The 15,109-nt window shown below is 33.8% G+C and overlaps 1 protein-coding gene across 12 annotated transcripts in view; it reads left to right on the top strand.

The window, feature by feature from the left end:
• The window catches only part of LOC144373975 (transport and Golgi organization protein 1 homolog), a 153,845-nt gene extending 138,760 nt beyond the window's left edge, over window positions 1-15,085 (top strand). For all 12 annotated transcript variants that reach the window (XM_078036943.1, XM_078036947.1, XM_078036940.1 and 9 more), the window contains 3 exons: window positions 11,614-11,742; window positions 14,031-14,052; window positions 14,976-15,085. In XM_078036943.1, the coding sequence (XP_077893069.1) occupies window positions 11,614-11,742; window positions 14,031-14,052; window positions 14,976-15,070 (246 nt within the window). In that variant the 3' untranslated portion in view covers window positions 15,071-15,085. The remainder of the gene's footprint in view (window positions 1-11,613; window positions 11,743-14,030; window positions 14,053-14,975) is intronic.
• The last annotated feature ends 24 nt before the right edge of the window (window positions 15,086-15,109 follow it).

Genomic DNA, 15,109 nt, shown 5'->3' with positions numbered 1-15,109 from the left:
CTGGGGATTGAACCTCGGGCTCCATGCATTCTAGGCAAGTGCTGAGCTAACAACCTCAGCCTCTCTCTGTTGCTTTATATTTCTTGGAAATTGGTAGTCAGGTTTAGGTTCAATTCTGTTTTTTATGAAAATTTAATAGGAAATATTGCATTGATATCTGCATGTCCTCTCCTTTGATGATGACTACTAGTCAACAGTGACCTTGGTGAGATTTGCTAATATATTACAGGTTGCAAAATAGCAATGGTCTGAATTGCTGGGATTTTTCTTTCTTCATTTAAAGGCTGGGATGCCTATACAAATAAAAATTTATGATTGATTATTCTTTCTTTTTTTTTTGGTACTGGGGATTAAACTCAGGGGCACTTGGCTAATGAGCCATATCCTCAGCCCTATTTTGTATTTTATTTATATACAGGGTCTCACTGAGTTGCTTTAGCAATTCACTTTTGCTGAGGCTGACTTTGAACTTGCTATCTTCCCTCCTCAGCCTCCCAAGCTACTGGGATTGCAAGTGTGTGCCACAGCGCCTGGCTATGATTGATTATTCTTTACACAGATATTCGGTTTGTATAGTTAAGGCAGGAGATAAACATTTGATTCCTTTTCTTCATTTAAACACTTTTCAGAATAGTAAGGTATTATTCTAGCATTATCAAATGATACCCAAAGGGGCTTTTGAAATCTTTTTAACTTTTATTTAAGAGTCAATATGATGTCATGCATTTAAAAATATTTGATGTGTTTAATCCAGTTAGGAATAGTAATTTTTCTTATCTGATGCTCAATTTCTCCCCCTTTTGCCTTGTAGAAGCCTTTTTATCTTGGCTCCTGGGACCCTTTGCCACCACCTAGTGGTCATTGTTACCTGTTTCCCTTGCTTTTGAACTATGAGATGTTCCAAGTTCATCTTAAACATTCCCTGTCCAGACCTGAAAGGAACTATTTCTCTAAAAGAACTTTGGTTTCTTTCAATAGGAAATGATATTTAGAGGCTACATTCCAAGTACTAGGATTGCTTATTGCTCAAATTGACTGTCATTTGTAAGCCTTTTTAGTGAACAAAGCTCAGAAATATGTGGGGATTTTTGATCATGTCATTTAGATAATTCCCATGAAAATTCAGGATGTTAGAGAGATTTTACTTCACTTCATCTATCTTAGATTTGTGTTTTCTTTCTCTGATGTTGGAGTTCCAGTTTTCAATGACATAAATATAATCGTTTACAGTCTTGTGCCACTTAATGACATTTTGGTCATTAGTGCATAATAATGGAGCTAAAAAATTCTTGACACCTAGTATTTTTAATCTTTTTTGTGTTTTGATATGTTTAGATATATAAACATTTACAATGTTACAATTGTCTACAGAATTCAGTATAATAATATCTTATAGGTTTTTATCCCCAAAGCGATGATATACCATATATGAATACCTACGTGTGGAAATGGCTATATTTTCTAGGTTTGTATAAGCATACTCAATGATGTTTACACACTGAAATTGCCTAAGATGTGTTTCTCAGAATTTATTCCCATTATTAAGCAACACACGACTATATTTATGTTGTTTAAAATACTTTCAGGAATGTATTCCTGAAATGAAATGAAATTCTCTTGTCTTTAAGCTATATCCCACTAAGGTATGTTTGAAATAATTCATTTCTGTGGTTTGTCACCAACATGATATCACAGGTTGTTTCATTTTTGCTTTCAATATTTAGGTGTTAATTTTTAAAGATTTTTTAATTTATTTTACAATTATTTAAATATTTAGAAGAGCCAAAGTTAATTTGTGAAAATAAGTTGTTTCTGTTTTCTGGTACTGGTGATTGAACCCAGGGCTCCTATCCACTGAGCCACATACCTAGGCTCTTTATTTTTTATTTAGAGATAGTTCTCACTAAGTTGCGTAGGGACTTGCTAAGTTGCTGAGGCTAGCTTTGAACTTGTGATTCTCCTGCCTGATTTTGAAAGAACTCTAGCTTTTGTCCCAGTTCTGTCTACCCTGATATTACTCTCTTTTATAGTTAACTTTTAAAATTTATTTCATTATGCATTCTGCTATTAAAAAAATAAGCAAATGAGAAAAGGGATATGCAGCTCAGTGGTAGAGCACTTGCCTACCACACATGAGGCCATGTGTTCAATCCCCAGCACCATAAAAAGAAAAAGAAAAGCAAATGATTTTTACATCTAGCTATGATAGCTTTATATAGGTACTGGCTTCACCTTCCCAACTGAAACAACTAAAATAAATATGAAAAAAAAACCCACAAACATATAAAATTTTAAGATCCAGTAACATTGAAGATCAAGCAACAAAGAATGATTCTGGAAACATAAAGAACAAATGCTATGAGATCTTTAGTTGCCCCAGCTTTTACTATGTTAAGAGATTCCCAAGCCATGACAAAGAAGGGGAAGTCAGGCAGAACCAGAGGACACCATGAATTGAGAGATGGTGCTGAGATTCCAGGAAAACCAAAGTGACTAGAATTCACAGGGTGGAGTACCAAAAGAAGGTTGCTACATTGAGAGACAATTCTGGAAATCTGTGAAAGGCTCTCTGAGTGTTCAGCAGGGTATTGATCTGCACATAAGTGTGATGAAACTGCTTAGCAAGTCAGAGAAACCATCTTAAGTGATTAGAAGGAACAGGTCTTAACACAGGGACCAGAATAGCACCTGGAAAAAACTATCTAAGGAAGTTGGGTAGAATAATCAGAAGGGTGTTACCTCGGACTGACTATTACAATTTATGTCATACCTAACAAATATTCAGACCCAAGAGAATCAAACTGTTTCCAGTAATTTAATTGTATACGAAATATTAAGAATAGTAATTCATAATGTATGGCATCGAATCAAAGCTTACCAGGCATGCAAAGAAGCAAGAAAAATACAATCCACAATGATGAGGAGAAGAATCAAATCAAAGCCAACTGAGAACTATCGGAGATGTTAGAATGAGGTAATGGCATTTTTTAAAAAGTCATTACTACTATATTTCATGTGTTAAAAAGGTAAAAAGAGATATAGAAGATATATTTTAAGAAAATCAGACTTCTAGAGTTGAAAATATATGATAAACACAGTGGATGGGATTAATGCCAGAATAAGCATTGTGATGAAATTGTTAGTGAACTTGAGGACATAGCAGGAGAAGTACCCCAAATGAAACAGGGAAAATTTCTTCTGTTAAAGAAAAGTGAACCAGAGCATCAGTGAGCTGTGGGACAGTTTCAAGTTGAGCTATGAGAGGTATTCAGAAAATTATTTTAAGAAATGATGGCCAAAAATTTGTGAAAACTGTACATCTGCAGATCCAAGATATTAAATGGGACTGGAGTACAAAAAGCATGAATAAAGCTATATCAAGGTATATTATATCATAAATAAATTGCTCAAAACCAGTGATAAAGAGCAATCTTAGCAGTTAGAGAAGACATTTATGTAGAGAAGAACTAAGGATGACATCAGATTTCTTGTCAGAAATTAGGCATAAGAGAATATAGTGGAGTGATACCTTTAATATACTTGAAGAGTAATAATGTTGGCCGATAATATCATGCCCAGTGAAATATCTTTCTAAAATGAAGACTTGTACTGACATACAAGCTGAAAGAATTCACCTACACTTGCACCAAGACAGCAGATGGAAATAATGGAATAAAGGAGTAAAGAACACTGAAAATGGTGACTGTGTGCATAAATATTTAAAATAATTTTTCTTATTTGAACATTTTAAAAAGTCATTGACTGTTTAAAGACAAATATCAGTGTAGTATGGGACTTAGAAAACATGTAAAGTAAAATACATGACAACAGTATAAATCTCAGAAGGGTAGTAACTATTGTAACGTTCTTATTGAATATGTGAAGTAATATAGTATCATCTGAAGGTAGATTGTGACAAATTAAAGATGTATATTCTAAACCCTGAAGTACTAAGATTAGAAAACAGAGTTATAGCTTAATAAGCCAATAGAGGAATCACTAAAAATACCGATAGTGGTATTTCTGCAAAAGAAGACAGAAAGAAAAGAAAAAGAACAAAGAACAGAAGGAACAAATAGAAGATTATATTAAGCTTACACCTATGCACGGCAGTAATCCTATTAAGTGGAAAGTATCTAAATACATCAGTTAAAAACAGAGATTGTCATATTGCCTAAAGAAGCAAGACCCAAATAGATGTCTAAGGGAATAACACTGTAAATAGAAAGGCACAAAGAAGTCAAAATTAAAATGATTGAAAAAGTATCTCATGTTAAACACTAGTCAAAGGAAATCTGGAGTAGCTACATTAAACCAAAAGAGGTTGTGGGGCAAAATATATCATCAGGACTAAAGAAAGTTATTTCCTAATGATAAACGAATCAGTCAAGATTATATAATAAACCTAAATGCTTGTACTTTTAATATTAGACCTTCAAAATACATGAAGTATCAAAATTGATAGAATTATGAGGAAAATGATGAATCCTATAGATTACATTTAGAGATTTCAATATCCTCTCCTCAGCAATTGGCAGAAAACGAAAAATAAAAGTAAGGTTGTAGAAAGTGTGAATGACATAATCAATCCATCCATTTGAAATTAATTGACATTTATAGAAAACCCCCAAGGAGCTTAGTGCACATGGAACATTTACCAAGATAAACTATATTCTGGATCTTAAAAAAATTATCAGTAAATATAAAAGTATTCAAAGTCAGGCAAAGCTTATTTTCTGAACACAATAAAATGAGAAATCAATAATGGAAAAATCTGGAAAATTCTCAAATATTTGAAAACTTAAGTGCCAGGCTGCTATCTGCTATCTATCTATATCTATATGTATATCTGTATCTATCTATCATATATATATATATATATATATATATATATATATATTTGGTATAAATGAACAACACAGTACATTTATTTTTATGTGGTGTTGGGGATCGAACCCAGTGCCTCACACATGTGAGGCAAGCACTTTACCACTGAGCTACAACCTTAGCCCCCACTGCTAAATAATTTTTGAGTCAAATAAATCAGAGAAGAAATTCATATTTTGAGTTGAATAAAACTGAAAACAACATATCCATTTGTGCAATGCCACTAAAGTGTTATTGGAAAATTTATAGCACTACCAGGCCCAAGATAGGTTTATTAAAAAATAAGTCTCCAGTCATTGACTTAGTTCCTACTATTGAGAAACTAGAAAAGGAAAAATAAGTTAATCTCCAAGTAAGCAAGAAAAAAAGATATAATAAAGACCATAAGTCAGTAAAATTTTAAAAAAAGGAAAATAAGAGAAAATCAATGAAACCCAAAGCTAGTTCTTTAAGATGAATAAAATTGATCAACATCTAGTGAGGGAAATAAAAGAGGAGACACGGGTTACCAATATTCGCAATCAGAGAAGGGATATCACTACAGATTTCACAGATACTAGACTGATAATGGGGATATTATGAACAGTTTATGTTAATTAACTTGACAATTTAGATGAAATGAAGAAATTCTATTTAAGCCACAAATTGCAAAAGTTCACTCAAGAAAAACAGACAATTTCATAAACCTTGTTGACTATTAAAGAAATTGAAGGTATAGGTAAAAACCTTTCTACAAAGAAAAAAATATAAGACCAAGATAGCTTTATTGGTCATCCAATTAAACCTGTAAGGAAGAAATGATACTAATTCCTAATAGTAGTACTAATACTAAACCCTTGTAGAATATTAAAGCAAGGAAATATTTCTCCTATGAATCCAGTGTTATCACTACACCAAACCAAGACAAAGATATAATAAGAAAAGAAAACCACATACCTCTCATGGGATCTCCAATGAATCTGTACAGAAATTCTAAACAAAAATTTAAGTCAAATACAACAATATGTAAAAGGAAAATACATCATAGACAAAAACTAGACGGATGATGGGGATTTATGTCAAGAATCCAAAATTTATTTAACATTTGAAAATCAATGAAATTTACCACATTGATGTACCTAAAAGCACAATCTTTGTGTTTAGCTCGAGAGATACAAAACAAGCATTTAAAAAATATAGCAGAGGGGGGAAATGTTGGGGAGTAATATTGGCCAAATTATATTGTTATTTTGTGTGCATGTACAAGTAGGTGACAATAAATCGCATCGACATGTAAAAAAAATCAGCCCTGATTATTATTTAAAAAAAATTTTTAGATGTTGATTAACACTTATTTTATTCACTTATTTATATGCGGTGCTGAGATTTGAACCCATTGCCTCACACATGCTAGGCAAGTGCTCTACCACTGAGTATCAACCCCAGCCCCTCAGCATTGATTATTGATGTAGAAAAACAAACAACAAACTAGGAATAGAAGGGAGCTTAAAACATCCTCTGAAAAAATGCAGCTAACCTCATACTTAATGGTTGATAATTGAATACTTTTCCCCAAGATCAGAAACCAGAGATGTCTACTCTCATTACATCTATTCAGCATTGTACTGGGGTGCAGTAAGGAAATAGCTAGTATACTAAGGCAAGAAAAAGAAATAAAATGCACTCAGATTGGAAAGGATATATATATATATGAATATATAGAGATTGTATCTATATATATTCATATATATATATATGAATATATATAGATACAATCTGGTATGATCTAGAAAAAAGCTATTGTAAGGTTGACAGATAAAATTTACATCTAAAAGCAATTATATTTTCTATATATTAACAATGAATAATTAGAAATTGAAATTTTAAAGATTTCCATGTACAATAGAATAAAAATATGAAGTATTTAAACATAAACGTGGCAAAAACTAAAATGTATATATTAAAAACTATAAAATATTGCTGATAGAATTTAAAGAGAACCTAAATGGAGAGATATACCTAATTTATGAGTCAGAAGACTAAGGTGTCCATTCATCCCAGTTTAATCACCAGAGTCAACATTATTCCAATCAAAATCCCTGCAGAGTTTTGTAGAAAATGACAAGCTGATTGCAACGTGGCTTCAAGACTTAATCTAGGGCTGGGGATGTAGCTCAGTGGTAGAGGACTTGCCTAGCATATGCAAGGTCCTGTGTTCAATCCCTAGTACCATACGAAGAGGAAAAAAAAATATTCTAAAGCTACAGTAATCAGGATTGCAGACAAAACATATTGAAACAGAGCCAAGAATTCAGAGATAGATACACAATATATATGGCAACAGTCATTGACAAAGATGGAAAGACAAGTAGAGAATGGAAAGTTTTTTCAGCAAATGGTACTGAAATTACTGCATATTTATATGCAAAATAACTGATCCATGCCTTGCATTAGACACCTGAATTAACTCACAGACTTAAATATTAAACTCAAAACTACAAAACCTCTAGGAAAAAAAATAAGAGAAAAATTTTTGTTGAACTTAGGTTTGGCAAAGATTTCTTAAATTTGACAACAAAAGCATTAACAAGGATTTGACAATGTGGGATTCATCAAACTAAAACCTCTTTAATTCAAAATACACTTTGAAGTCAATGAAATAGACAAAACACAAGCTGGGAGGAAATTACTGTAAAGCATTTATCAAGACTTGCATCAAGGATATATGAAGAACTCTTAGAACGCATTAGAAAAAAATATAGTCCTGTAAAATAACACTTCATCAAAGAAGATAAACAGATAGTAAATACATTAAAAATGCTTGACATAATTATCAGGGAAATGCAATTTTGAAGCATAAGAGTTACCACTACACACTTATTAAATATCTAATATTAAAGACAATTGTGCTGAGTGGTTGGAGAAGAGATGGAGGAACTGGATGGGTACACATCTGGTGGGGATATAAAGTGGTAGAATCACCTTCTTAAAAAGGTAAACATACACCAGTCATATCCAACCATTCTTTTCCAAAGAAAAGATAAGTTATATAGCAATAGGAGGAATTTTATATCAGTGTTCTTGGCTATTTTATTTGTAAAAGCCCCAAACTGGAAAAAAATCCAAATGTCTATCAATAGATGATAGACAAATTGTGATATGTACTTGTAATGAAATGCTACTCAGCAATAAAAATAGATGATAGATAAACTGATGTAGATGAATCTCAAATTATGCTGAATAAGAGAAGCCATAGAAAATACAATATATTATCCCATACACATAAAACTTGAGGAATACAAAGCAATCTATTAAGATAAGACATTTTGCTGGAGGAATGGGAAAGTGGGGGGCAAGAAAGAAGGGTGACAAAGGGCAAAATTACCTAGAGAATGAGAATATTTTTGGAAGTAAAGGATGTGTATATTATCTTGATTATAATGGTGATTTCATAATTTCATGTTAAAATTCATCAAATTGCACACTTTAAATACATGTAATTTATTGCATGTCAGTTTTACCTCAAAGCTATAAGAAATAATATATTCATCTTTTTTCACTTTCTAAGATACAAATAGTATTCTATAAATATTTTTCTCTACTTCATTTTTAAAAAATGTATTCCGGAAACCAGCTCTTAGCAGTATTTAAAATTATTTTCTTTCTTCTTTGGTTTATTCAACAACTTTCATTGATGACGGTTGTTTCAGCCTTTTGTGACCATCTTGTATTGTTATAATTAATGCTTGAATAACATAGTTTTGTAAATACAAGTTTTAAACATTTGTTGTTGTATTCCCAGTATCTTTAGAAATTAGGGCTGGTGGACTATAGCTCAGCAGTAGAGCACTTGCCCAAGATACCCTTCCCCAGCACTGAAAAAGTTAAAAAAAAAAAGTGGGATTGTTGAGTTAATAGGTAAATATATAAGCAGTTTTGGGAGATGTTGCCAAATCTCATTCATAAGGGTTGTATCATTTTGTATACTTATTAGCAGTGTCTGAGAATTTTTATTCCCCCACATTCTCTCACCTACTGAGTATGTTGTCAAACGTTTGGATCTTGCCAATGCAAGTGAGAAATGGTGTCTTGGTGTGGTTTAATTTGTATTTTGTTCATTATGAGCTAAGCAGAGCATGTTTCCATATGTTATAGCTATTTGCATTTCTTTTCCTGAGATCTGTTTATTTCTTCAGCCCATTTTTGTATAGGTTTGCTGGCCATTTTATTTATAATGTTCTTTATATTTCAGGAACATGATTCTTTGGACAATAATATGTTGCAAATATTTTTTCTCAGTTTGTCATTGTCAAACTGTGTGTGTGTGTGTGTGTGTGTGTGTAGCAGGTTTAGATACAGCCAGGAAAGATTTTTTCAATGAGGCAGGTTTTGCCCACTCATAATACATAGAAAATTTCACTTAATATTTTCTAGTACTTGTTTATTTTCTATTTTTACATTCATGTTTCTTATCCATTTGTAGTTTATCTTTTGAATAAATAGAGAAAAATCCAATTTTATAATTTTCCATGTGGTAACGCTACTTATTAGAAAGTCTGTTTTCCCCAAACTAACTTTTATTGTACCCCAAATGTCCAGTTGGTTCTGTTTCTGGATTCTCTATTCTGTCCCACAATCTCTATGTATTCCTGGGCTTTAACGAGGGTACATGAATTAATTATATAGTCTGCCCTCCCTGTACCCTTCATTGCTCTTCTTTTTCAGTGCTTTCCTGCTTATTCTTGTTCTTTTGAATTGACTATATTCAACTTGACGACAGATTTTTAAAGATCCACAGATGTTCATTTTCTCCCCAAGTTAAATGTCCCAAGTTAAATGTCCCCAGTTTCTTCAATTTTTAGCACGTGCTTTTCGGGCTATTCATGATTCTGTTCTTTTCCACAAGTCATGCAACCTTAAAATGTGGCATCCAGAAATGAAGCCACCGGCGTGGGGTGATAATGACATGATTCCTTAGGGTTAGGCTTTTTTAAAAAGAGTGTCATCCACAATTGGAGAAAGTAACAGGACTAGAGTGAGCAGGGAAGGAAAGCCCAGTCCGAGCAGTAGTCTTTTAGAAGGGAGCAGGAGAAGCTTCTCCTCTTCTGTCTGCACTTTTGGGGCAGGTAGGTACCTGGTGTCTCAACACGTTGACAAAAGGGTTTTGCTCTGGGAGGGGCTGGGAGGCCTGACTTTCTCCTTTTTCCTAGTCTCTGCCTATAATCCCCTTCTGCTAGTTTCCCTGGCTTCCTCCAGGGCCTTCTAAATCGCCGGTCCTCTCCCAGTTCCGGGGACAGGTGAGCCTCTTTCCTTCTGGAGTCCTTTCATTTGGACTCTTCCGCTTGGCTCTACTGGCGCTGTCCCCCGCCGGGCTCCGCAGTTGGTTCTTCCCGCTCGCCGCCACGCCCCTCAGCATCCTCTGTCTGCTCACTGCAGTCCACCCAGGGGCTTCCTCTGATGATGGGTTTTACGTGCCTTGGGCAGAAAGCGCCTGTGGTGGAGGAAGGCAAAGTTCACTCCCAGTACCCGCCCCCTGCGCTGGGTCCTACTGAAGTAGGAAACGGTGAAAGAGAGGGTCCTGTGCTGTTCTGCAGGGAAGCGTCGCTTCCACTCAGCCGTCCCTACACCATGGACTCAGTACCTGCCACTGTGCCTTCTGTCACTGTTTCCCTGGGGGACCCAGAGCTCCTGGGACCCCTGTCGGGTGGCTGAGTTCTGGCGGAGTGGGTGCACTGACTGTCGTGGCGACGGAGAAATGGAGTGTGTCAGGCCCAAGGCAGGCAGGACGTGACTGTATGGTTAAGCAAGGCCGGTGAGAGTGTACTTGAGCTTTCCCCACTTGCACTTTTTTTTTTGACGGAATAGAGGTGACAACCTCATGGTATGTTCTGAAATGCAGCCAACAATCCAAACAGCTAATGTTACTACGGGTCTTTTCCCTAAGGAGACTGCTGGGGAATTGGGCCCAAGTGACAGTTATCTCCTATTACGTGTAGAGGGCGGTGAAAACAGGGAAGAGTAGGCAGGTGTTTACTGCACTGCCTTTGAGCAACCATTTAAAATTAGGCTCTGAATTTTATAGAAGGATGTTAAATTCAGAGAAGTTTATCTAAGCCAGTTTTCAAGAGTTGTCTGAAATTACATGTCACGTATCTGTATATAAGAGTGGAATGGAAGTAAGATTTAAAATCTTATACATATATCGTCATTGTTTTTATTTGTTGCCATAAAATTAATTAGTTCTTTCATATATTTAAGTTTTGTCTTAAATGAATATTTTAAATTATAAAAACCAGGTTATCTAAGAGAAAAGAATGATCCAGAGGGATTCTAGCCAGGTGTTAGACAATGTGATGATATAGGGCCTGTTACAAACTGGAAATGTATGCTCAATTTAAAGTATTTAGATTCGGGCTGGGGTTGTGGTTCAGTAGAGCGCTTGCCTAGCATACATGAGGCACTGGGTTCGATCCTCAGCACCATATAAAAACAAAACAATGTGTCCACCCTAAAACTAAAGATACATAAATAAATATTTTTAAAAAGTATTTAGATTCATTATACTTGAAAACACTGGAAGCGAACAAAAAATATGAGACTGCCAGTATCCTCTCTCTTGAAGAAGCTATTGGAAAATATTGAGGAGGTGGATTTCTGATGAGGAAGTTGGTTTAGAATTGCTGATTCTTTGTGACTGTTTTGTTATAAATTTAAGGTTTCCCATTTCTTCTAATTTGTCTGTTTAAGCTGTTTACTACATTGCCTGATGATACTCAACCTGGGCCTGATTTTTATGGACTACCATGGAAGCCTGTAGTATTCACTGTTTTCTTTGGGATTGTATCCTTTGTCATTTTCTCTTGGAGAACTGCTCTTGTGAGTAAATTAACTTACTTATACCTTAGCACATAAGCACAAGGATTATTTTATATAGTCACTGCCCCCCCTTTTTTTCTTTTTCAATTGCTAAAACACAAAATAGTGGTTTAAGTCAAACTAACATTATAAAATAATTTAGTGTGGGTGCAGTTGGTAGAACTGGTAATTCTTACAGCCATCCTGACCAGTAGTTTCATATGTATCAGAAGTCTTAAAAGTGGGATAAAAGATGGGATAGGTTAGATAAATATCCTTTTATGTAGCATATATGTCTAGTAATCTATCTTAAATAACTATGCTTTGAAGATTTTGGTAATGTTTTTCAATGGAACAGTGTATTAGATTGAAGACTTAGCACAACATAATTCATTTAGGGGTTATTGTATGTTCAATTAGTGGAATAGTAGGCAGATTTATTTATTTCAAAGCTTTGAGGTACAGAAAATGCTCACAATTAAATGTGAAGTGGGAAAAAAAAGCAGAAACTAAGATTTAAATGTTGATGAACTGTATGTTAATATAAACATACAAACAGGGGGAAATGCTGCAAAGAAATACAGTAAAATGAGAAAAAGGAGATGATATAATTTTTCCAGTCTTTTATATAAATTTTTCCCAGATTTTATGATTTGATCATATGTACAGAAAATACCTTTTTATTTGGAAGTATAGATTATGTGTTGTCCAAAAATCCATTAAATGTTTTGTTCATTAAGTTTTTTTTTTCCTGAGCAGAATTAGTCTATCTCTGTGTATGTGTGTACATATATGTATAAGTGTGTGTGTGTGTGTGTGTGTGTGTGTGTGTGTATATATATGTGTGTATATATATACACACATATATATATATGCGCTTATACATACTTATGTTTGTACTGTAGGTCATTCTGTTTCATAGTTATTTAACATAATTGGAAGAAAATTATTTTAGGTAAATGGACTTTGCATATGAAAAGCCTAACAGTTAAAGAGGCCAAAAACATTGGATACAAATCTTTTCAAATCTGAGTGTTCTTTTTCTGATTTCTTAATTATTTCAGACATATCATTGTTAAGATAAGTTTCCTCTCCTTGTACAATTGAGTGTAAAATCTCTTAAAAAGTATTCCCTTCTTAAATAGAAGAATTGTTTGCCTGGATTCCTGTGAGGAATTTTCTAATCTCATTGAACTTTTTCTCAGCTAAAAGTAAAAAGGAAATAGAAGGATAAAGAGAAGGGAAAAACATGAAAACATTTTATATTTCTCTCTCTTGTTTCTTTCATTTCAAGAACCCTGGTACCTGTTTCTCTTTTCACTAGGTTATGTGGGATGTGGTTCCTAGCTTGTTGCTCCTCAGTTTCAGCATTTGACTTTAAAACTTTAGTCTCCCTACCTTAGATGACTGCTTTTATGCTACTTCCCATTTTCCTCTGTTGTCATTTTGAGTAAAAGGTTAGCAAGGCTATGACATTAAAGAAATGTTCATTTTTTTCTGTGTTGGAGTTTTCTGAATGCAATTTCCTGTTACGAAGATCCCCTGGATGATCCGTGGACACATCTGAATATCCCATCACCATTTATAACATTTGAAAGGACAAGTAATATGCTAAGTTACAAAGAAATTTAGTGATGTTTTAAAAAAATTTCTGCTTAGGTTTTATTATCAGGTAGTTTATTGCTGTTTTTTGGAAACGATTGTTTTTGTCCTTTCCAGAATATGTTAATTGTCATTTCTCTTATTGCTTGTGCATTTTCTTCAAGCAGTCTTTCCTTTCAGATTTCTTGCTATATATTTAGTGGTTTGCAGAAATAAGATGATGTAGCCTCTTAGTTTCTAAATTCAGCCAATAGCCAAATTTAAATTGGAGTTCTAAGATGTTTTCTGGTGAGTGAAAGTGGCATATCTTAGTACAAAGATTATGCATTTAATATTGTTTCCTCAGATTTCTTTTGAATAGTCATTGTTTCTAGACTTTATCCTGGTTATTTAGAATTGTCAAGTAAATGATTTTGAGTACACACACACACACACACACACACACACATACACATACACACATCTTTGCTGTGAAATAAGGTACATATCTTAGTGTTTTTATGTCAGGGGCTATTTATGAAATATCACTACCAATTAAATTTAAAAGGCTTGTTAACCTTTACTTATTTTTAATCCTATAAATTATTATCCTGAACCAGAATGTTATTAAATTCTCACTTGGTTATGATTCTGACTGTTGTTTTAGGAATGCTGTTTCTATTGAGCAGATGTTTGACATCAAATTTGATCTTTTTTCTCTCTTCTAGGTAAAAGATAGAGCATATCAAGGTAAATTTTTAGGTTTCTTAAACTTGTAATAACCCTTTGTATTGGTGTTTGATGTGTGTTTTATGTATGTTAGAAGTAGATACAGTGACTTTTAATGTCTATTATCTTTTTTACCTCCTGAAAATTTTACTATTCCTAGGTTGCTAGCATGGATAATAGAGTAGATGATGATGGTTCCAACTCTGAGATAGGAGATAAAGAGGAGGAACAAATTGTGGATAGGGAGATGATGATAAGTTTTAATTTGGGGCAGATTAACTTTGAATATTGATGTAATGCAGATGTATTACATTTGAAGAGTATTTCTATGCTAATGATTTAATCATGCATTAAGTAATTGAGTAGATAATTTGAAGAATGGTAATGTGAATCAGTATGTTTTCATTTCTGTTTTTCTTTGCAAAGAATTAAATGATTCCATTTTCGGAAAAGAAAGTGTTTTGAGAAGGGGGGAATATCAAACTACAACACTTTACTGTATTTTCCATCTGTGAAATAAGCTTAAATTGAAATATCATTTTGGATGGGAGGGGTTCCTGGGATTGAACTCTGGGGCACTCTACTGAGCCACATCGCCAACCCCCTATATTTAGAGACCAAGTCTCACTTAGTTGCTTAGTGTCTCGCTCTTGCTGAGGCTGGCTTTGAACTTGGAATCCTTCTAGCTCAGCCTCCTGAGCCACTGGGATTACAGGTGTGCACCACTGCACCCAGCAAAATATCATTGTTCTTATATTTTTCTTAAATTCTAATAATTTTTATACTCTTATTGCTAATAAGCATAGATTGCTTTTTAAAAGCATAATAGTTATGCTAAGAAGTATTTCCTCATAGTACCATATAACATGTCTTTGCTTTTAGTAGATTGAGTAATTGAATTTCATTTAGTGATTGTAATAATCTTGTGTATTTCCCCCTTTTAGTCAATGAACAGCAAATTTCCAAAAAGGTGAACAATTTCATGAAAGAAAATGAAGAACTAATGCAGAAATTGTCAAATTATGAACAGAAGGTATAATTATTTTTTTGTTTCTTTCTCCCTTGGTTCTAGCTTGAA

This window comes from Ictidomys tridecemlineatus, unplaced genomic scaffold, assembly GCF_052094955.1.
Source record: "Ictidomys tridecemlineatus isolate mIctTri1 unplaced genomic scaffold, mIctTri1.hap1 Scaffold_54, whole genome shotgun sequence".
NCBI classification, from domain to species: Eukaryota; Metazoa; Chordata; class Mammalia; order Rodentia; family Sciuridae; genus Ictidomys; species Ictidomys tridecemlineatus.
The sequence above is the reverse complement of the archived record's forward strand: the minus strand, read 5'-3'. Positions and strand labels throughout refer to the sequence as shown.